This window comes from Castor canadensis, chromosome 11 (genome assembly GCF_047511655.1).
Source record: "Castor canadensis chromosome 11, mCasCan1.hap1v2, whole genome shotgun sequence".
NCBI lineage: Eukaryota > Metazoa > Chordata > Mammalia > Rodentia > Castoridae > Castor > Castor canadensis.
The window spans coordinates 23,673,672-23,698,869 of record NC_133396.1 but is presented as its reverse complement, the minus strand read 5'-3'; the positions used below and the strand labels follow the sequence as shown (position 1 = coordinate 23,698,869).

The 25,198-nt window shown below is 37.7% G+C and overlaps 1 protein-coding gene across 2 annotated transcripts in view; it reads right to left on the bottom strand.

Annotated features, from left to right (window-relative positions):
• Fbxl20 (F-box and leucine rich repeat protein 20) overlaps window positions 1-25,198 on the bottom strand; it is an 89,802-nt gene that overhangs the window by 47,148 nt on the left and 17,456 nt on the right. For both annotated transcript variants that reach the window (XM_074045878.1, XM_074045879.1), the window contains exon 2: window positions 12,330-12,391. In XM_074045878.1, coding sequence (XP_073901979.1) covers window positions 12,330-12,391 — 62 coding nt within the window. The remainder of the gene's footprint in view (window positions 1-12,329; window positions 12,392-25,198) is intronic.

Genomic DNA, 25,198 nt, shown 5'->3' with positions numbered 1-25,198 from the left:
TTTAAACTAGAAAAAGCTGTTGTGTGGAAATCAGACTGTTAGGGCACAAAAGTGGCACCAAGCTATTAGTTTGGAGACTACTGCTACTGTCTACATGACAGAGGCTTGATCAGGTTCACTGCACAGTAGATGCAGAGAATAGGGTAAATCTCAGAGGACTTAATGAACTGAATGAGAGGGTTAGGGAGTAAGTTTCTGTTATGAGCAACTAGGTGGTTAAAGGTGCCATTAACTCAAATGGGGAACACTAACAGACAACTATGTACAGGTGGGTTAATCAAGATTTTTGTTTTGTGTGTATTATATTTGAGTAGAGTTGCCAAGAAGACAGTTTGATATAGAAGAGACTGGAGATGTACAACTTTTAACATATTTACATAGATGCTTTTTACCACCCATCTTATATTATTTTCCCTTGTTTTCTTTTGTCTCAAAAGAAAAAAAAAGGGATGGAGGTTGGTATGGTTGCTCACACCTGTAATCCTAGGTACTTGGGAGGCAGAAATTGACAGGATTTTCAGATCAAGGCCAGCCCGAGCAAAAAGTCAGCAAGACCCCACCTCAATCAATAAGCTGGCTGTGGTAGCACATGCCTGTCATCTACATGGGAGGTGCTAAGTAGGAGGATCATGATCTGAGGCCAGCTCCAGGCCACAAAAAACTGGAGACCTTACCTAAAAAATAAAGTAAAAAAAAAGGGAGGGGAACTTGGGGTATAGCTCAAGTGCTAGAGCACCTGCCTAGCAAGTGTGAGGCCCTGAGTTCAAACTTCAGTACTATAAAGAAAAAGGGTTGCAGGTATAACTCTGTGGTAGAGTGTTTGCCTAGCATGAGCGAGGCCCTAACTTCAAACCTCAGTACCACAAAAAAGTATTGTATTTACGGGTAATTTATATTTTATTTGTTTAAAAAAGTTTAAAGGTACTAATCAAAGATCTGTGGTTACATGAAGTAATAAAGCCTGCTGTCTGTAGGACTTGGATATCTGCCTACTGTCTGGCAAAGTCTGTATCATATTTTCAATGTTATAATCTTCTTATTTTTGAAAAGAGTCTACTAGGAGCTGGGTGTGGTGGTGCATTCCTGTAATCCCAGTACTTGGGAGGTTGAGGCAGGAGAACTGTGAGTTCAAAGCCAGCCGGGGTACATAGGGAATTTGAGAACAGCCTGGAGGGCAACATTGTAAGACTATGCGTCAAAGGGCTGGTGGATTGGCTCAAGCAGAAAGAGTGCCTGCCTAGCAAGCATGAGACCCTGAGTTCAAACTGCAATGCCACCAAAAGGAAAAAAAAAAAAAAAGGACCCTATGTCCAAAAAAAAAGAAAAAAAACAGTTGTTTGCAGAACTTAACTCATTCAAACTGTAGGCCAATGTCTTTATAATCAAATACAAATGTGGGTAGAAGAGAACCTCAGATATAACTATGCCACTGATTGTCCTCCACAATCTTGTGAAGAGCTCTGTATGTTACTTACAGCTACCATGAACTAATTAGAATTTTGACTCTAGACAAGAACATATTCTAGATTAGGTTGTAAAAGCCCTCCTGCCGGGCACTGGTAGCTCACACCTGTCTATAATCCTAGCTACTCAGGAGACAGAGATCAGGAGAACTGGGGCTTGAAGCTAGCCTGTGCAAATAGTTCTCGAGACCCTATCTCAAAAATACCCATTACAAAACAAGGTTGGCAGAGTGGCTCAAGTGGTAGAGCGCCTGCCTAGCAAGCATGAGGCCCTGAATTCAAGTCCCATACCACCAAAAAAGAAAAAAAATAACTAAAACAAAGAAAGGGCAAGGGGACATGCCACAAGTCATTCTTCTGGCCTTGCAAGCAGGAGGCCCTGAGCACAAACTCCAGCACTGGGATTAAAAAAAAAAAAAAAAGGAAAAAGAGGGGCTGGGGATGTGTCTTAGTGGTAGAGCACTTGCCTAACATTGTGAGACTGCAGCTTTGAGCCCTACCACTGCAGGGAGGGGGAGCGCAGAGAAAGAATAGAAAAAATAAAGCCAGGTGTAGTGGCACATACTTACAATCCCAGCTCTGGGAGGCTGAGGCAGAAGGATTATGAATTTGAGGCCAATCTGGATTAATGAGACACTATCTAAAAAGTAATTGAAAAAAAGCATCCTATGTTTCTTTGAAGTGATCTTATTGTCATATCTGGAGAGCCACAGCAGACAACTGATTTTGTTATTCAGTTACTGTTATTATTTTGGTTCACTATTATTTTCAGTTAACTATTATTTAACCAAAATTATAGTCAGTAGATATCATGCAAACCTTATCAACTCATATCTGGTAACCTCATGAAGCACATTAAGTCATTTAGTTCTTCAGCTGTATGACTGTGTTAGTCAGACTTCCATCACTGTGACAAAATACCTGAGATAATCAAGTTAGTAAGGGACCAGAAAAAAAGGTTTATTTTGGCTCAGTTTCAGAGGTTTAAGTTCACGGTCACTCAGCCCTGTTGCTTTGGGCCAGTGGAGAGACAGCAGTGCATCATGGTAGAAGCATGTGATAGAGGCCTGTTTACCTCATAGTGTCCAGGAAGCAAACAGAGGGCCAGGGTTCCAACAGTCTCCCCTTCAAGAGCACAACCCCCAAAGACTGAACTTCCTTCTACTAGGCTCCAACTTCTAAGGATTCTAACACCTCCCAAAGCCTCTCACATAATGGGGGTCTTTGGTGGATATTCAAAAGCCAAAGTATAGCAACAATTAATCTCTCTCTCAACCAAGATCCTACTGATTTCTGCCTCCTGAGTAGCTAGGATTATAGGTGTGAGCCACTAGGTGCTCAGCTTTTTTTTTTTTTTTGATGCACTATATAACCCAGGCTAATCTTTGAACACACGATTCTCCTATCTCAGACTCCCAAGTGTGGGACAAAAATCATTTTAACCACAATCTGAGATATACAATTTTGAACATTTATGTACCTGAAGAGAATTGAAATTGTTTGAGAAAATAAAATTCATCATAAAAGTAGGACAATGCTTTATTGGGGCAAAGTCATGGTTCCTATAGTTTTTATTTTTCATAAAAGGATGATAAATCTGCTATTTGTTTATCAGATTTGAAGTATAGGAATTGATCTTCAACTCACAACTAAAAATATTTCTGGGACTAGGGGCATAGTTCAAGTGGTACACTGCTTGCCTAGGAAGCCTGAGGTCTTGAGTTTTTTTTGTTTGTTTGTTTGCAGTACTAGGGTTTGAATTCAGGGCCTTGTGCTTATAAGCCCTCTTCCACTTGAGCCATGACCCCAGCAAGGTCCTGAGTTTTATCCCCAATACTGCAAAAGAAAAAACAAAGTTTCTATTGTATGACCTTATAAGAAAGATAAGTTGTCAAAGTATGAATGTTTGGTAAAACCCCCTACTTATGTATCATTTAACAGATGTCAATATAATATATCATCTTTTTTTGGTGCTGGGAATCGAACCCAAGGCCTCATGAGTGCTAGGCAAGCACTGTACCACTGAGCTACATCCCAGCCCACCAATATAAAACTTTTTTTAAGCAAGACAGAAGAGAGTAACATCAAGTTAGGTACACACAATCAAACCTTCAAACAACTAAGACAACTAAATGGCAGGAATCACCACATACCTATCAGTACTAACGCTTAATGTTAATGGACTTAATTCACCCATCAAAAGACACCGTTTGACAAAATGGATTAAAAAAGAAGATCCAACAATTTGTTGCTTACAGGAGACTCATCTCACCGACAGAAATAAGCATAGGCTTAGGATGAAAGGCTGGAAGAAGATTTACCAAGCCAATGGCCCCTGAAAACAAGCAGGAGTAGCAATACTTATCTCTGACAAAGTAGACTTCAAACCTACATTGATCAAACGAGATAAAGAAGGACATTCCATACTAATAAAAGGGGAAATAGACCAAAAGGAAATAATAATCATCAATCTGTACACACCCAATGTCAACGCACCCAATTTCATCAAACATACCCTGAAAGACCTAAAAGCATATATAAATGCCAACACAGTGGTTGTGGGAGACTTTAACACTCCATTATCATCAATAGATAGGTCATCCAAACAAAAACTCAATAAAGAAATCCAAGATCTAAAATATGCAATAGATCAAGTGGACCTAGTAGATGTCTACAGAACATTTCATCCAACCTCTACACAATATACATTCTTCTCAGCAGCCCATGGAACCTTCTCCAAAATAGTTCATATCCTAGGGCACAAAGCAAGCCTCAGCAAATATAAGAAAATAGAAATAATACCGTGCATACTATCTGACCACAATGCAGTAAAAGTAGAACTCAACAACAAAAGTAAAGACAAAAAACATGCAAGCAGCTGGAAACTAAATAACTCATTACTTAATGAAGAATGGATCATCGATGCAATAAAAGAAGAAACTAAAAAGTTCCTGGAAGTCAATGAAAATGAAAACACAACCTACCGGAACCTATGGGACACAGCTAAGGCAGTCTTGAGAGGAAAGTTTATAGCCATGAGTGCATATATTAAAAAGACTGAAAGATCCCAAATCAATGACCTAATGATACATCTCAAAAAGAGCTGAAATCAACGAAATAGAAACCAAAAAAACCATACAAAGAATTAATGAAACAAAAAGTTGGTTCTTTGAAAAAATAAACAAGTTCGATAGACCCCTGGCAAACCTGACTAAAATGAGGAGAGAAAAAACCCAAATTAGTAGAATTACGAATGCAAAAGGGGAGATAACAACAAACACCATGGAAGTCCAGGAAATCATCAGAGACTACTTTGAGAACCTATATTCAAATAAATTTGAAAATCTAAAAGAAATGGACAGATTTCTAGATACATATGATCATCCAAAACTGAACCAAGAGGAAATTAATCACCTGAATAGACCTATAACACAAAATGAAATTGAAGCAGCAATCAAGAGTCTCCCCAAAAAGAAAAGTCCAGGACCTGATGGATTCTCTGCTGAATTCTATCAGACCTTTAAAGAAGAACTGATACCAACCCTCCTTAAACTGTTCCACGAAATAGAAAGGGAAGGAAAACTGCCAAACACATTTTATGAAGCCAGTATTACACTTATCCCAAAACCAGGCAAAGACACCTCCAAAAAGGAGAACTATAGGCCAATCTCCTTAATGAACATTGATGCAAAAAATCCTCAACAAAATAATGGCAAACCGAATTCAGCAACACATCAAAAAGATTATTCACCACGACCAAGTAGGCTTCATCCCAGGGATGCAGGGGTGGTTCAACATACAAAAATCAATAAACGTAATAAACCACATTAACAGAAGCAAAGACAAAAACCACTTGATCATCTCAATAGATGCAGAAAAAGCCTTTGATAAGATCCAACATCATTTCATGATAAAAGCTCTAAGAAAACTAGGAATAGAAGGAAAGTTCCTCAACATTATAAAAGCTATATATGACAAACCTACAGCCAGCATTATACTTAACGGAGAAAAATTAAAACCATTCCCTCTAAAATCAGGAACCAGACAAGGATGCCCACTATCTCCACTCCTATTCAACATAGTACTGGAATTCCTAGCCAGAGCAATTAGGCAAGAAGAAGGAATAAAAGGAATACAAATAGGTAAAGAAACTGTCAAAATATCCCTTTTGCAGACTACATGATCCTATACCTTAAAGACCCAAAAAACTCTACTCAGAAGCTTCTAGACATCATCAATAGCTATAGCAAGGTAGCAGGATATAAAATCAACATAGAAAAATCATTAGCATTTCTATACACTAACAATGAGCAAATGGAAAAAGAATGTATGAAAACAATTCCATTTACAATAGCCTCAAACAAAATCAAATACCTAGGTGTAAACCTAACAAAAGATGTGAAAGACCTCTACAAGGAAAACTATACACTTCTGAAGAAAGAGATTGAGGAAGACTATAGAAAGTGGAGAGATCTCCCATGCTCATGGATTGGTAGAATCAACATAGTAAAAATGTCGATACTCCCCAAAGTAATCTACATGTTTAATGCAATTCCCATCAAAATTCCAATGACATTCATTAAAGAGATTGAAAAATCTACTGTGAAATTTATATGGAAACACAAGAGGCCACGAATAGCCAAGGCAATACTCAGTCAAAAGAACAATGCAGGAGGTATCACAATACCTGACTTCAAACTATATTACAAAGCAATAACAATAAAAACAGCATGGTACTGGCACAAAAACAGACATGAAGACCAGTGGAACAGAATAGAGGATCCAGATATGAAGCCACACAACTATAAGCAACTTATCTTTGACAAAGGAGCTAAAAATATACGATGGAGAAATAGCAGCCTCTTCAACAAAAACTGCTGGGAAAACTGGTTAGCAGTCTGCAAAAAACTGAAACTAGATCCATGGATATCACCCTATACCAAGATTAACTCAAAATGGATCAAGGATCTTAATATCAGACCACAAACTCTTAAGTTGATACAAGAAAGAGTAGGAAATACTCTGGAGTTAGTAGGTATAGGTAAGAACTTTCTCAATGAAACCCCAGCAGCACAGCAACTAAGAGATAGCATAGATAAATGGGACCTCATAAAACTAAAAAGCTTCTGTTCATCAAAAGAAATGGTCTCCAAACTGAAGAGAACACCCACAGAGTGGGAGAAAATATTTGCCAACTATACATCAGACAAAGGACTGATAACCAGAATATACAGGGAACTTAAAAAACTAAATTCTCCCAAAACTAATGAACCAATAAAGAAATGGGCACGTGAACTAAACAGAACTTTCTCAAAAGAAGAAATTCAAATGGCCAGAAAACACATGAAAAAATGCTCACCATCTCTAGCAATAAAGGAAATGCAAATTAAAACCACGCTAAGATTCCACCTCACCCCTGTTAGAATAGCCATCATCAGCAACACCACCAACAACAGGTGTTGGCGAGGATGCGGGGAAAAAGGAACCCTCTTACACTGTTGGTGGGAATGTAGACTAGTACAACCACTCTGGAAAAAAATTTGGAGGCTACTTAAAAAGCTGGACATCGATCTACCATTTGATCCACCAATACCACTCTTGGGGATATACCCAAAAGACTGTTACTCCAGAGGCACCTGCACATCCATGTTTATTGCGGCACTATTCACAATAGCCAAGTTATGGAAACAGCCAAGATGCCCCAGCACTGACGAATGGATTAAGAAAATGTGGTATCTATACACAATGGAATTTTATGCAGCCATGAAGAAGAACGAAATGTTATCATTCGCTGGTAAATGGATGGAATTGGAGAACATCATTCTGAGTGAGGTTAGCCTGGCTCAAAAAACCAAAAATTGTATGTTCTCCCTCATATGTGGACATTAGATCAAGGGCAAACACAACAAGGGGATTGGACTATGAGCACATGATAAAAGTGAGAGCACACAAGGGAGGGGTGAGGATAGGTAAGACACCTAAAAAACTAGCTAGCATTTGTTGCCCTTAACGCAGAGAAACTAAAGCAGATACCTTAAAGCAACTGAGGCCAATAGGAAAAGGGGAACAGGTACTAGAGAAAAGGTTAGATCAAAAAGAATTAACCTAGAAGGTAACACCCACGCACAGGAAATCAATGTGAGTCAATGCCCTGTATAGCTATCCTTATCTCAACCAGCAAAAACCCTTGTTCCTTCCTATTATTGCTGATACTCTCTCTACAACAAAATTAGAAATAAGGGCAAAATAGTTTCTGCTGGGTATTGAGGTGGGGGGAGAGGGAGGGGGCGGAGTGGGTGGTAAGGGAGGGGGTGGGGGCAGGGGGGAGAAATGAACCAAGCCTTGTATGCACATATGAATAATAAAAGAAAAATGAAAAAAAATAAAAATAAAACTTTTTTTAAAGTTTGGATGTTTGTTACCTCCAAAACCCATGTTGAAATTTAATTGTTAATGTAACAGTATTAGTACCTTTAAGAGGTGGTTAGGCCATGAAGTGAATGGGTTAATGCCTTTATCAAGGGAGAGAGCTCATTATAAATGGGTGAATAGCCTCTTCTTCTCTACCTTCTGCCATATTATGACATAGCAAGAGGATCCTTACCAGATGCTGAAACCTTAATCTTGAACTTCTCAGCCTCCAGAATTCTGAGAAAAAAACTTCTATTTTACAGTCCCAGACATTTTATTATACCAGCACAAATAGACTAAGAAAGTATCTTTTGCCATTCTAATCCTATTCAAAAATCTGGCTCAGAAAAGACACTTATGGAAGACTACCTGAAGGACATTCATGACTCTTGTAAGGTGCACTACATTCTATCTGTAGCACTGTGATTGACTCTGCAACATCCAGTTCATTAGTTTAAGTCTGTTACAGTGATTGGTTCAGGTCTAGGGCAACTGGACTAAGATCCATCTTTCCCCTCAAGTGAGCAAAAAAAAAATGTGTTAAATAAACATAATTTGCTGGCATCCATTCTGTGCCTGTAAGAAAAAGTAGCTTTAGGACCAAGGTGAGATTGTATACTGAGGAACACAAGAAGGAAATTGCTAATGACACTGTAGGATTCTCCCAAATCAATCAATTTGATAGTCTGGTTTATTTATGTATTTCCTTTCAGGTGAAATAATCTCCTTTACCAGTTAAGCCAATTTGAGTTGGAGGTTTTACTACCTACAGTTGAAAGCAACCTTGGATCAACTGGACTGTCAGAAGCCTGCATTTTTAGATCCTATTATTCTATTCTTAACTGTTATCAAGGATGCTACAATCTCTGACTGAATTTTCTATGAAACATTATCTGTCAAATCTAAGTAGACTTCTATTTAAGAGTATCTCTTAGAAATTAGAGCTAGGAGGAGCTTTATTTTCTTGTAGTAGTATGTATTTTTCTTCTTCTCTGTTATATTATGATATTCCACTTATGTTATCAAGAAGCTTAAAAGTTTAAAACTCACCTACAGCAGCTATGTAGGCTCATACAAGGTGCATCTGTTTCCTTTCTGACTTTGACTTACTACTTTTCTTTACATTTTTGTGTTACTGATGATTTGTATTTACCATATTTGCTCTTGGTATAAGCTACCACAAATGCCTTAAGAGACAAAGTTAGCAAATAAAATCAAATAGGTACCAGAGTTATACATATTACAAATGTTAGATTAGTAGATATATGAAATTATGAATATTTTTAACCTGTAAGACTATAAAAACCTAATACAGAACATTTAAACCAAGGTAGAATCTATAAGGGTAAAGCTCAGTATCTGCCCTGCATGTTTTTTTTCCTACTGTATGGAAATACCACTTTTTGTTTATCTATCCTTCAGTTGATGAACAACTGGTTATTTTTACTTCTGAATAATGCTGCTAAAAACATTTCAAGTTTTTTCAATTCTCTTGGGTATAAGAGTGGAAATGCTGAGTTACATGGTATTTCTATGTTTAGCTTTTTGAGAACTGCTAAGCTGTTTTCCACAGTGGCTATACCAGTTTTCACATTCCTACTAGTAATTTATGAAGGCTCATTTCTTCATATCCTCAACAATTTTTTGCCTGTTTTTCAGACAGGTTCTCACTATGTAGCCCAGGATGGCCTTGAACTCTCAATCCTCCTGCCTCATCCTCCTGAGCCTTGTATTACAGATGTGAGCCACTATGCCTGGCTGACAACACTTTTTGATTATAGCTATCCTAGGGGATGTGAAGAGGTATGTCATTGTGGACGTGATTTCCCTGATGGATAATGATGTTGAGCATCTTTTCATGAGCTCATTGAAGCCTGTATGCTTTTAGTAAGGCTTTTACATGCTACTTCACAAAGAAGATTAACTGGACAAAGATTTAAATAATATGTATACATTGTATGTTTCTTAAAAACATGTATACTGTTCTTCCTCTTCTCTTCTCCTGAAAGAGGGAAGGCTATTCAGAGGGATATAGCAAAGTAGTCATCAATCCAGGCGAGGGGCAGGAGGCAGAAGCTTGAGCAGTATGTCAGAGTCCAAGCAGAGTAAAGAAAGCATCCACAAGTAGGATGGTCTAGCACAAGATACTGGGATACAAGCCGGGTAAGGGGGCAGCCTTGGGGTAGGGCATCAGAGTCTAGGTAGAGCAAGGAGGTGTCAGTGCAGGAGAAACTTAGGAACCAATCTAGGATAGGAAGGTGTGTAAGCAAGAGGAAAAGGGTAGCTTAGCATGAGGTGTCTGAACCAAAGGTGGTGAAGCAGGAATCCTGTTGAGACAATCAGGGGACTGAATAAATAACAACACACATCAACCATAACAAAAGATTTCTCATTATCACAAAAGTAAGTTACAAATCTGGAAAAGTAGAAAACCAGATTAAATTAAGCAATGTTGGACTGGAATTGCAAATATCAGTGGAAATACAGTTTTCAATAGATAACAGAAATAAATATAAACGTATATGTATACATATGTTGTTTGTTCAGGGCCTGTAGCAGCAATGCCTCAATGGCAGTAAGGATACATAGTATCCAGATAATGGCATCTAACTACCTCTCTTTACTAAATGGATCAGGGCTCCTTAGAGAAATGGAGCAGAGAAAAATATAAGTTTGGAATACTGTGTAACAACAAGTAAGAAAGTGCTCCAAGAAAGATGTGGGCATGTCAAAAAGTTGTGGGAACCAGCTTGAAGGGGCTCCCACTGGTCAAATCTGGGATAATCTGAATACCAAAGTAAATCATGAAAGGACTAATTTATAATTCATTGAATTAAAAAAGGTAACCATAATTTCAGACCGCTAAAAATAATGAAGTGGGATGTTTACATGGTTTTAAAATATCTTCCTGTAAACACCTTACTCAATTAATCACAGTGAACAAATAGGACAACTTGAAAGTATGTGCCAACTAATATGATGCAAAGAGAAGTACAGAGCATTACTTTTGTGATATTTCTGCTCATTATACATACCTGAATGCAAAGAGACATATAATTCAAATTGAGGGAATTTCCACAAAATGACTAATCTGTAATCTCTGGAAGTGTCAGTCAAGCAGAGTACTGGTGTCTCTTGCTTGTAATCCTAGCTATTTGGAAGGCTGAGATCGGAAGGACAGTAGTTTGAGGCCAGCCCACAGGCAAATAGTTCAAGAGACTCCCCATCTCCAAAATAACCAAAGCAAAATGGACTGAGGTGTGGTTAAAGTGGTAGAGCACCTGCTTTGTGAATGTGAAACCCTGAGTTCAAACCCCAGTCCCACACACATTAAAAAAAGAATTACAGAAAATGTTTTCTATAATACTCTCAGCTCTTGGTTGGATTTCTTTTTTTTTTTTAATTTAAAAAATGTTTATTTTTTGGCAATACTGGGCTTGAAACTCAGGGCCTCACACTTGCTAGGCAAGCACCTCTACTGCTTAAGCCACTCCATCAGTCCTTTTTTTGTGATGGGTTTTTTCAAGAGAAGGTTTTGTGAACTATCTGCCTGGGCTGACTTTAAACCATGATCCTCCTGATCTCTGCCTCCTGAGAAGATTACAGGCATGAGCCTATGGTGTCCAGATGGATTTCTTTTTAATAACCTATTGTGCTCCACTCCTATTCTCCACTCTGGTCTTTGCATAGTAGCTAGAATACTCCTTTAAAAATATAAACCAGATCATAGTATCCCTGGTCACATGATGAGAGGTCTTGTAGTTGATAGCATGTAATTTGGGTTTTATGGTAAAAAGACACTCTAAAGTAATAAAGCATAAAAACATAAGCTACAACAGGGTAGGACCAACTACCAGAGAGTCATGAAATTGCTCTTAATCTTAAATAAACTATCATAGTAGTACAATCCTCCTGCCTCTACTTCCAATTGCTGGGATTGTAGGCAGGTGTCACCATACACAGCTTGCTTTTTTGTTTTTAAAACAAAAGGTTTTAACTCTTCCATAAAGCTTCTAGGTATAGGAAACATTTTATTCCAAATATATGTCACTTCATACACATATTCTGATGCTGGAAATGAGGAGGAGAAAGAAGGGATGGATTAGAATCACTCCTCAATGGACAGAATATAGTAATAAGGTAAAGAATTCTACCTATTTCATATTATATACAATAGTAGGACAAAGGGAAAGTTAGTAAAACAAAATCATACATAGGTCAAGTTGAGAAAAATGTTACTAAATTAAACTTTAAAATATCTTGACTCACATCTAGGAAATGTAGAATATGGTTGTTTGACCAAAAAAATCAACAAATTTAAAAATTCAGATAATACAGCACTGTATTTAAATGAAAATCAATACTAAGTCTAAAACTGTCAAATATGCAAATAAGATACATACCAAAAAAACCCAAATGAACAACAACCCTGTAAAAAATAGCATTCAGACTTACCGTAATAGGAGTTCTTTGGGAAGTTTTTTATTGATTACAGCTTCATCACTATTTGAGAACATCTGCAAAAACAAAATCATAGTGTCAAGAATTACTTAACATTTTAAAGGTTAAAAAAAAGTATAGAGGCTGTCACAAGACTAAATTATATTTTCAGAAATGCGCTGGGCTAAAAAATGTGTTTTGAGATTAAGAATTAATAGCAATCAGAACCACATGTGAATAAATGAATTTAAAAAATAAATTAACTAATATTTTAAAAAATAGCAATCAGAAGAATGACATTATGTGGCAAGACACTGTTTTAAGTGTTATTCACATATGTTTTCAATCTTCATGCCATCCCTATTATCTTTACAGATAAGGAAACTGAACTGCAAAAGGCTTATTGCTCAAGGTCATATTATTATGGATTATTTTTAAATGTCATTAAGAAGATGGGCATAGGCTGGGAAAAGTGGATTAGACCTATAATCCCAGGTACTTGGGAGGTGGAGATTGGGAAAATTAAGATTCACAGACAGCCTGGGCAAGAAGTTAGAGACACTCCCATCTCAACAAAAGAGCTGGGCATGGTGGTACAAACCTGTCATACCAGCTATGTAGGAGGTGTAAGTAGAAGGATCATGCTGCTCCAGGCTACCTGGGCAAAAAACTTGAGACGCTACCTGAAAAAATAACTAAACCAAAATGGGTTGGGGATGTGGCCCAAGTCGTAGTGTGCCTGCCTAGCAAGCCGAGTTCAAACCCCAGAACTGGATGTCGAGGCACATGTCTGTAATCCTAGCACTTGGGATTGTGAATTCAAGGCTAGCTTGAGCTACACAGTAAGACCATGTCTCAAAAACAAACTAACAACAAAAAAAGAAAGCTATTAAGACAAGGTAATTCCTAAACTTGACTCACATTTAGTTTTTCAAGGTATTCAGAAAGCTGGAATACAATTCTCTTCTGTGGGTTTTTTAAACTCAGGGCTTTACACTAGCAAAGTAGGTACTCTTATTGCTTGAGCCACACCACTAGTCTTTTGCTCTAATTACTTTGGAAATGGGGTCTTGAGAACCATTTCCCCAGACTGGTTTCAAACCTGGATTCTCCCCCATCTCAGCCTCCCAAGTAGGTAGGATGCCACAGTGCCTAACCCTCTTTTGTGTTTTACACATCATGCAAAATAACAACAAAAAAAAGATAAAGCTTCTTAAACACCATAAGCTTTTTTTTTTCTTCCCCAGAGAAATTTTTGTTTTCTTGCAGTGTTGGGGATCAAACCCAGGGCCTTACACATGCAAGTGTTCTACCACTGAGCTATATCCCTAACCTGTCAGAAGCATTCTTGATGCATCCAAGTGATCATTTAAACAAGTTAAAATTACTTGCAATGGGTATTTTTCAACAGTCACAACTTTTCCACAAAAGTGATCATGAATTTAAGCTTGTGTAGCAAAGCTATGTAGAAGTGTAAATACCTATACTCAATAAAAAGTATAAGAAAAACACCAAATACACATATCACTGAAGCTGAGACATTTATACTCAGTCCCTGCTATAAAGTACTGCAGAAATTTTTCTTGTGTGTATTGTACTGGGGTTGCTTGCTAGGTAGGCACTCTACCACTTGAATCATGGTCCCAGCCCAGGAACTCAATAAATCTAATGAGTGAATTGTTAAGTGAATGATGGGGCTAGAATATGAGGGAAACATATATCAGGATAGAAATCTGAAACAACAAAGGAAAAAGAACCTAAAGAAATTAAACTCTGGACTGGCAGAAAGGGGATCTATTAAAAATCCCTTGAGCCAGGCGCCCATAATCCTAGCTACTCAGAAGGCAGAGATCAGAAGGATTGTGGTTCGAGACCAGCCCGAGGCAAATAGTTTGCAAGACTTATCTCAAAAAAACTCCTCACCAAAAAAAAAAAAAAAAAAAAAGGGCTGGTGGAGTGGCTCAAGGTGTAGCCCCTGAGTTCAAATCCCAGTACTGAAAAAAAAAAAAAGAAAAAGAAATTCCCTTGAAAACATAATCCAAGTAAAAGATGCAGATTGCTGTAAGATTATAATGACAATAGGAATAAAGAAACTAGAAAGTTGAATCGTTTAGCAAGTTCAGCACAACAGATTATAGAAATAATGATATAGACTGACAATCACATTCTTTAGAAAATTACCTTACATAAAAATTAGTGTAAGCTACTTAAAAAACAAACAAGAAGTCCAGGCTGGGGATACAGTTCAATGATAAAATGCTTACCTAGCATGCAAGCATTAAGTCCTGGGTTCTGTTCCCAACACTGCTAAATAAGTAATAAATAAATGTACTCAAATCTCATTTTGGCACATTTGGTAATTTGTTTACTAACATAATGAATTTAAGACTCAGGAAAGCTATTTCAATAAACTGTGAAGTCAGATAGAACACAAAAAATAGGAAAGAAATACTTATTCTACAGTGACCCCTGCTGCTCAAAGTTACCAAGTTCTAAACAGTGTATTAAAAGATGTGCTGTGGCTCACATTTTTATCCTAGCTACTCAGGAGGTAAAGACTAGGAGGACTGAGGTTTAAGGCCAGCCAGGGCAAACAGTTAGTGAGACTTCCATCTCAACCAATGAAAAACTGGGTGTGCTGAAGCCAGCTTGTTGTCCCAGCTATGTAAGGAAAATGTGAATAGAAGAATCACAGTCCAGGTTAACCCTGGTATAAAAGCAAGACCTAGCTGAAAAATAACTAAAGCAAAAAGGGCTGGTGGCATGGTGGTAGGGGCCTGCCTAAAAGTTCCAGTCTTTGAGTTTAAATATAGTACTGCCAAAAAAAAAAAAAAAGGATGTGGGTGGGGGCAGGGGGGGAATCAAGGAGAATGATAAAAGGAACTCAACTATAATATATTGTAAGAACTTTTGTAAATGTCACACTGTACTCTCAGTACAATAAATTTTTTAAAAAATCTAATTACTATTTAAGCTATATAGACAGCAGAATTATTGATTTTTAGCTAGCATACAGCTGTGTGGAAAGAAGGCTGTATTCTCCTTGCAGCTAGATATGTCCCAGTAAAGTCAGTCCTGGCCAATGGGATGTTTAAAAAAAAAAAAAAAAAAAAAAAGTTACGTACAATTTCAGGAGTGCCCTTAAAGAGAGAAGGTATACCATTTTCCTCCTTTTTCAATTCTGCTCTTCTGAATGTGATTAGAAATGACTGGGATTCCATCTTACATCATGAAGTTGAAGGCCACAGTTTTAAAGACAAGCAGGAAACTACAAAAGGTCTACAAATGGCTGCAGGGACACCTTTGTCAGCTGAAATCTGTCTACATCCAGACTTTACACAGCTAAACTTACTAGTATACTTTATTTTGACTTAAAAAGGTATTTTTTAAGGGAGGGGGCAGGGGGAAGGGGGGAGAAATGACCCAAACGTTGTATGCACATATAAATAAATTTTAAAAAAAGGTATCTTTTGTTTTAGCCAGGTGCCATGGCTCACACCTCTAATCCTAGCTACTTGGGAGGCTGAGAGCTGGAGGACTGAGGTTCAAGGTCAGTCAGGGCAAATAGTTTACAAGACCCCAGCTCTAAAATAACCAGAGCAAAATGGACTGGAGGCATGGCTCAAGTGGTAGAGTGCCTGCTTTGTTAGCACAAAGCCCTCAGTTCAAACCGCAATTCAAAAAAAAAAAAAAAAAAACCTTTTGTTTTGCAAGACAAAAAATTGTGATAGTGTAGTTTGTTTTTGTTTATGGTGCTGGTGTTTGAAACCAGGGACTTGCGCATCCTAGGCAAGTACTCTACCACAGAGCTAAATCACCAGCCCAAGAATCTGAAGATTGGTTGTAAAACATGTGAATGTACTTACTACTACTGTACACTTAAAAACAGTTAAGATGGGGCTATGGATATGGCTCAAATGGTATAGTGCCTTTGGGAGACCTTGAGTTCAAACCACAGTACCACAAAAAAAAAAGATAAATTGTATGCTATGTGTATTTTACTACAATTAAAAAATTAAAGGTTTTTTTTTTTTAAGTGGTGCTGGGATTTGAACTCAGGGCCTCATGCTTGCTAGTCAGGTACTCTATCACTTGAGCCACTCCAACAGTACTTTTTTTACGTTGGGTATTTTCAAGATAGGGTCTCATGAACTATTTGCTCTAGTTGGCTTCGGACCCCAATCCTCCTGATCTCTGCCTCCTGAGTAGCTAGGATGACAGGCATGAGCGACCAGAGCCTGGCTAAAGTACTTTTTCACCTATTAACATCTTTAAAATGAGGCTGTATCTTACAGTTAAAGTCTAAAGCATTTTTGTAGTATATAAAATAATGGTGCATTTCATAACTTTGTGTCATCTTGGATTTGATGATACACAGTAAAGAAAATCAATGGACATATTCCATGAAGCTTTTCCTTATCTCCTTAAATGAATGTGTTATTCCTTCTCCTATGAAACTCCAAAGCTCAAAACTAGTTCTGAGCTGGGGTGATGTGCTTTATATCAGATAGAGAGGAAAAGAATCTTGTTTGTTTAGTTCACCACAATATAGTCAACAATCAACAGTGCTTAGAGACTGCTGAATCAGTGAAAGTTATTTATACTTTAGGGACTTGGAAATACTCTTTTTGACTGTAAATTCCCAGCAGACTTCTATAGCCTTTTCATTTTGTATCTCTAGAGTAGAGTGCTTTGCAAGAAAGAAAAAAAAAAAGTTCTTTTTATATTTTGGTTATACCTTGTCCTGTACAGTGGATTATGCCTTCTTTCTTTCTTTTCTTTTTTTGAGACAGAGTCTCCCTATATAGCTTAGGCTGGTCTTGAACTCACCATCCTCCATGTCCTGAGTGTTGGGAGCTGGGATTACAGACATGCACTGCCATTGCCTTTCTTTTCTTTCCCCCTTCCCCTCTCCTCTCTTTCTCTCCCCTCCTTCCTGGGGCTTAAACCCAGGGCCTCAAGCATGCTATCATTCCACCACTTGAGCCATGCCTCCAAGCCCTTTTATTTGTATTTTATTTCAGATAGGGCTTCAGTAACGTTTACCTGGGCTGGCCTAGAACTTGGGATCCTCCTGCCTCTACCTCCTCAGTACCTGGGATTACAGGCATGTCCCACCTGGCTTATGAAACTTCTACTTAATAGTGTCTTCTGAATTTTGATAAAGTCACTTTTTTTTTTTTTTGGATGGATCACGCTTTTGATGTGAATACAAGAACTCTTAGCCTACTCCAAATTCATAAAGATTTTTCTCCTATATGTTATTCTTTAAGTTTTATAGTTTTAGCTCTTACATTTAGGTCTATGGTTTGCTTTGAGTTAATTTCTATATATGGTTATGAAGTGAGATGAGAACCCAAATTCATCTTCTTGCATACAGATACAAATTGTTTCACCATTTGTTTGAGAAGCTATTCTTTTCCCATTCAACTATCTTGTACCTTTATCAAAATCACTTGACTTTCAGGCACAATAGTACACATCTGATATACCAACACTCAAGAGGCTAAGGCAGAAGGATAGAGATCTGAAGGCCAGCTTGGGCTACAAGAGACATTTTCTCAAAAAATAAAAAAAAAAAATCACTCAACCAAAGAGTGCAAGCATTATTTCTGGATTTTCAACACTATTCCTTTACTCAACATGTAGATCTTGATGTCAATAATTCATTGCCTTGATTATTGTAGCTTTACAGTTAAGTTTTGAAATCAAGACCTGTAAAGTGCTCTTTGTTATTTTTCAAAATCATTTGGGCTATTCTGGAACTTTGAATTTCCATACAAATTTTAGAACCAGTTTATGAATTCCTATAGAAAATGCTCAGATTTTGATAGAAATTGCACTGACTCTATAGACTAGGAGAAAACTGTCATCTTACAATTACTGAGTTTTTCAAGCTATTAATATGGAATATCTATTTATTTAGGTTTTACTTAACTTCTCCCAGCAAATTTTGATAGTTTTTCAGCACACAAGTTTTTTTGTTACATTCATTTCTAAATATTATATTCTTTTTTTAAAAACCTTTTTTTTTTTTTCCAGTGCTAAGGAATCCAGGTTCTTGTAGTCAGATGTGGTGACACTATGGAGGCTGAGGCAGGAGAATCATGAGTTTGAGGCCAGTGTGGGCTACATAGTAAGACCCTGTCTCAAAAAACAAAACAAAAAACAAACAAGGCCTCGTGTATGCTATGCAAGTACTTTACCTCTGTGCTATATTCTCAGCCCCTAAATATTTTTATTCTTTTTGATGCTATTGTGAATGAAATTAAGGAGTAATTTCATTCAGGACTGTTCCATTCTAGTATACATAATGTATCAACTTTCCATCTTTTTACTTTCAATCTATTTGCACCTTTGAATTTAAAGTGTATCTCTTCTATACAGCATAAAGTTCAATCTTTTTTTTTTCTTTGCATTACTGAAATTTTACCTCTACCACTTAAGCCATGCCCAAGCCCAGATCCCTCAATTTTGATATTTATCTAGTCTGACAATCTATAACTTTTGACGGAAGTATTTAGCCATTTACAATTGGCTAGACATGTCTCTCCTTCTATGTTTTCTATGTCATATCTTTTTAAATTGTTTCTTTTTTTACTTGCTTTCTTGTGTTTTAAGTAAGTATTTTCAAATGTGCCATTATAACTCCTTCATTTTTTTTTAATGTATTTCCTTCAAGTTATTTTCTTTTTTTTTTTTCTGTCCGTTTCTTTTTATTTTTTTTTTCCTTTTTCTTTTATTATTCATATGTGCATACAAGGCTTGGGTCATTTCTCCCCCCTGCCCCCATCCCCTCCCTTACCACCCAGTCCACCCCCTCCCTCTCCCCCCCCAATACCCAGCAGAAACTATTTTGCCCTTATTTCTAATTTTGTTGTAGAGAGAGTATAAGCAATAATAGGAAGGAACAAGGGTTTTTGCTGGTTGAGATAAGGATAGCTATACAGGGCATTGACTCACATTGATTTCCTGTGCGTGGGTGTTACCTTCTAGGTTAATTCTTCTGAACTAACCTTTTCTCTAGTACCTGTTCCCCTTTTCCTATTGGCCTCAGTTGCTTTTAAGGTATCTGCTTTAGTTTCTCTGCGTTGAGGGCAACAAATGCTAGCTAATTTTTTAGGTGTCTTACCTATCCTCACCCCTCCCTTGTGTGCTCTCACTTTTATCATGTGCTCATAGTCCAATCCCCTTGTTGTGTTTACCCTTGATCTAATGTCCACATATGAGGGAGAACATACAATTTTTGGTCTTTTGGGCCAGGCTAACCTTACTCAGAATGTTCTCCAATTCCATCCATTTACCAGCGAATGATAACATTTCGTTCTTCTTCATGGCTGCATAAAATTCCATTGTGTATAGATACCGCATTTTTCAAGTTATTTTCTTAGTGGTTGCTCTAGCAATCACAATATATATCTTAACTAGCCACAATCTACTTTAGATTACTAGTAATTTATTTCCTGTAAAATACAAAAACCAAGCTCCAATAGAACTCTATTTCCCTTCCCTTTTTATTATTGTATATTACATATTTATCTCATAACCCAATATTACAATTTTTAATTATCTTATGCAAGTATCATTTAATTCAGTTAAAATAATAAAAGAACAATTTATTTATAGGCTTTTATAGTTAAAAAACATTTACAGTATTTTTTTCTTCAAGTTACTATCTGGTACCATACCCTTTCACAGTTTGAAAAACGTTTAATAGTTCATGTAAGGCAGATCTGCTAACAACAAATAGTCTCAGTGCTTATTGGAAATATTTTTTGTTTTGCCTCAAATTTTTTTTTTTCCTTTTGGTGCTGGGACAGAACCCAGGTACCTCACACATGCTAGGCAAATGCTCTACCGCCAAGTTGTACCTCCAGCTTGCCTCAAATTTTTTTTTTGTGGGTCTGGCATTTGAATCCAGGGCTTCGTTCTTGTTTCGAGCTTGCAAAGCAGGTACTCAACTTCTTGAGCCACGCTTCCAACCCATTTTGGTCTGGTTATTTTAGAGACAGGGTCTCTCGAACTATTTGCCCAGGTTGACCTCAAAACCATGACCCTCCTGATCTCAGCTTCCCAAGTAGCCAGGATTACAGGTGTGAGCCACCAGCACTCAGCCTCAATTTTTTAGTAACAGTGTAATTAGGGTTCTCCAGAGAAACAGAACCAATAGGAGATTATGTATGTGCTTATGTATAGATATGTCTACATTTATTTATCTAATCTATATTTCAAGAAATTATTCTGGGAATTGACTCACAGAAAGCTGGTGTCATTCAGTCTAAGTCCAAAGGTCCAGGAAGTTTGATGTTCAAGGGAGAACAGGGATGCCTTACCTTAAGTCTCAAGGAAAGATGTAAAATAAAATGTGAAGTACATAATTCAGAGACATTTAGTACATTCATGTTGTTGTGCAACTACTACCTCTCTCTAGTTTCAAAACTTTCTTATTTCCTCAGAACACCCTGTACACACTAAGTAACCACTCCTGAACCCTTTCCTTCATGTTCCAGGATAACCACTAATCTGCTTTCTGTATATGAATTTCCTTACTCTGAATTTCATATAAATGGAGTCATTTTATAACCATTTAGCCTGGATGATCTCTTTTTAAATAATGTTTCTGAGGTTTATTTACATTGTACTGGTTTCAGTACTTCAATCATTTTATGGTTGAATAGTATTTCACTGTATGAATATTATATTTTGTTTATCTAATCATATGTCAATGTATACCTAGGTTGTTCACAGTCCTCTGAGCTATTTTGAATATTGCTGCTATAAACATTCCTATACATCTATCTATGTAAATACCTGCTAATTCTTTCAGAATAGATCTAGGAGTTGACTTATGGTCATGTGGTACTTCTGTAACTTTTTGGGGGGTGGGGGGCAGTGTAGGGCATTGAACTCAGGTCTCTGTGCTTCCTAGGCACTCTAACATGAGTCATACTCCCAGTTCATACTCTGTAATTTTTAAGAAATTGCCAAACTTTTCCATGGTGGCTATACCATTCTATATTCCCATCAGCAACACACTGGAGTTCATATTTCTCCATATCCTTGCCAACACTTGCTATTTCTGGCTTTTTTACCCCTTTGTTAAATTATAGCCATCCTAGTGGTTGTGATATGGTATCTTACTGTGGTTTTGATTTGCATTTTCCTAATGACTAGTAGTGCTGAACATCTTTTCATATGCTAGTTGATCATCTGTGTATCTTCTCTGGAAAAATATCTTAAGATTCTCTTTATTTTGGGGATGGAACCCAGGGCCTCATGCATTCTAGGCAAGTGCTCTACCACTGAGCTACATCCCTACCCCTATTTAAATCCTTTTCATTTACTCTTAAAATTGAGTTTTACTGGCTTGTAAGAGCTCTTTATATATTCTGGATAGTAGACCCTTATTAAATAAATTTTTTAATACTTTTTTTTTTTTTAGGTTGTCTATTCACCTTCAGGGTGTCAGTTAATATATGGATACAGCTTTTTTTTCTTTTTTTTTTTTTTTGAGACAAGGTCTATGTTACCCCAGCTGGTCTCAAACTCACGAGCTCAAGTGATCCTTCCACCTCAGCCTCCCAAGTAGCTGGGCCTACATGCATATGGCACCACACCTGGCTAAAACTTTTTTTTTTTTTTCTTTTTTGGTGATACTGGAGTTTGAACTCAGGGTTTGTGGTTGCTAGGCAGGCACTCTAGCAATCCATTGAGCCACTCCAGCAGCCTGGCTAGAATTTTTTTTTTTTTTTTTTTTTTTGAGACGAGTTCTCACTATGTAGCCCAGCCTGGCCTCAAATGCTTAATCTTCCTGCCTCAGCCTCCAGAGTAGCTGGGATTACAGATCTGTGTACTATCACACCCCACTTTGTATTTATCCTATTTTTGAAGGTCATTAAAATATCCAGAAGTATAGATCATTGTTTTTCATCACATTTGCCAAATTTCAGCTATTGTTTCCTCAAATAATTCTTTTCCTCTTCCCTCTCCTTCTGATACCTCATTACATGTATGATGGTACAAGTGGTGATTACCCACGGATACGAGGATTTATTCATTTTCTTTCAAAAAAAAAAATCTATCCTCAAGTTAACAGATTCTCGCCCTGCAATCTTCAATACACTACTGAGCTGTACTTTCAGTAAGTTTTTGTTTTCAGAATGTCAATTTTTTTTTCTTTCTTTTGGGGTGGGAGGAGAACTGGAGATTAAATCTAGGACTTCTTCATACTTGCTAAGCACACGTTCTACCATTAGGTTACATCCCTAGCCTTTTTTTTTGGTGGTATTGGAGTTTGAACTCAGGGCCTCATGCTTGCTAAGCAAGCATTTTACCACTTGAGACATATCACCAAGACCTTTTTGCCTTTAGGTTATTTTTCAGATGGGGTCTCAGATATGATTCTTCTACCTAAGGCCTCCCTAAGGTCTCTCATGTAGCTAGGATGACAGGTGTGCCCAGCTTTTGATGAGATGGGATCTTGTTAACTTTTTGCCTGGGCTGGTCTCAAAACACAATTTTCTCAATTTCTGCCTCACAAGTAGCTGAGATGAGAGATGTGAGCCACCACATATGGCTTATTCCATAATGTCTCTTTATTAATATTGTCTATGATAGGTCACTGTCATCATACTTTCCTTTAATTATTTAAACCTATTTTCCTTTAGTCTTAAAAATATGTTTAAAATAGCTGCTTTGAAATCTTTGTTAAGTCCATAATCAGAGCCCCTCTTAGAGATGGTGTCTACTATTTTTTTCTTTTTCCCTTTGTGGTGTTGGGGTCAAAGTCCAGGACCTCACACATGTGAGGTAAGTGCTTTACCACTAAGCTATACTCCTAGACCAATTGTTTTTTTTCTTAATTATGAATCGCATTTGCTTCTTTTCATGTTTCATAATTTTGGTGTTGAAAACTTTCCATTTTAAATAATAAAACTGTATGTATTCTGATTTGCCTCCCACCCAGGATTGCTGTTAACATTTTTGGTTGTTGATTTGTATGCTTATTGACACTCCTGTCTCCATGCCAGTGTGTAGCTGGTGATATTTCAGGTCAATTTTTTTTAATTGTTGTTCTTGTGTTTACTTCTCGTCCTGGTTTCTTAGGGGCTGCCCCTTGAGTTAACATTGCTCAGTGTTTGTGCTCAAACATCTAGAGCCGGTAAAGGTTTCATTTTTTTGCCACTATGAGTGGGTTGCAAATGCATCCGAAGTGCAAGCAGTTGATAAATCTGTCCAGTTTTTACTTTATGCTGAGCTCAATTTTTTTTTTTTTTTTTGAGAAAGGGTTTCACTGTGTAGCTCAGGATAGCCTCTTGATTCTCCTGCCTCAGCCTTTGTGTGTGTGTGGTGGGGGGGAGACTGGGGTTTGAACGCAAGGTTTCATGCTTGCAAAGAAGGTGCTCTACTGCTTGAGCCACTCCACCAGCCCTTTTGTTGTTTTTGTTGTCACTGAGTATTTTTTAGATAGGTCTCATGAACTATTTGTCCTGGCTGGCCTTGAACCTTGATCTTCCTGATCTCTTCCTCCCGAGTAGCGAGGATTACGGGTATGAGGCACTGGCACCTGGCTAAGCTCAGTCTTCTTTAACTACCAACTCCTCTCCTGCAAGACCAGACCCATTCCAAGAGACCAGAATTAATCTCTTTACATGGGCAATCATAACTGAATCACCTTCCTCCACTCTTCATGAAAGCTCCTACCACCTTGATACCATCAGATTGGGGACCAAGCTACAACCATATGTACCTTTGGAGACACACTTAAACCATCCCCAAACCACAGTAGCCTCTGAATTTGTGGGTCGGGGGAGAGGGAGTGTTTGAGGAGAGGTCTATGGAAGGCTGTTTAGTTGTAGTGTAGCTGCTGTCTTTGATCCTCAATCAGCAGTGGTTTGGGACTACTGTTGTTCAGTAGGGCCAATACACAGAAAGAAAGCTAGACATAGAGCAAAGGACAAAACTTCTTACAGGCATTCTCTGTATCTCTGAGTATGAAAACATCATGACCAGTTCATCACTGCCTTCCACATCTTGTTCCTTTTTTGTCCAACTCATTTCAAATTATACAGAGGAGATTTCTGGGAAACATTATTTCAAGCCTAACCAGACTGACTCAGTACAGTCCACCATAGAAAAACTTTAAATATTGAAAAATTTAAAATTTGAGAATGTATGTATTTATTTTTTTGGTGGTATAGGGATTGAACTCAGGGTCTTGCACTTGCTAGGCAGGCACTCTACCACTTGAGCCACTCTGCCAGCCCCTCTACTAAGCTTTTAAAATCATTTTTTATTGTGGCAAAGTATATATATATATCATAAAATTTACTATTTTAAAGAACTGAGGATGTGGCTCAGTGATAGAGCACTTGCTTGCATGCATAAGGCCGTGGGTTCCATCCCTAACACCACAAAAGAAAATAAATAAATGAATGTATTTAACATTCTAACACTCAGAAGGCTGAGGCAGGAAGATCACATTGAACTTGTGATTCTACTCCCTCTGTCACTTTACTAGCTGGGATTATAAGCATGTACCACCTTGCCAAACTTCCAGTATTTTTTTTTTTCTTTTTGGTGGTACTGGGGTTTGAACTCTGAGCTTCATGCTTCCTAGGCAGGGGCTCTCCCACTTGAGCCACCCCACCAGCCCCTAAGGGTGAATTAGAGGGTTGGAACTTTCAACCCCACACCCCAAGCTCTGGGGAGGTAAGAAGGAATAAAAGTTATGTTGATCACCACTGGCAAAATACTTTCTCATACATAGATATAACGAAGCCTTCATAAAAAAAAAAGGACAGGGCTTGGACAGCTTCTAGACAGCTGAACATAAGAGAGGTTTCTGAAGGGTTGCATAGCCAGTAAGGGCATGGACGCTCCCT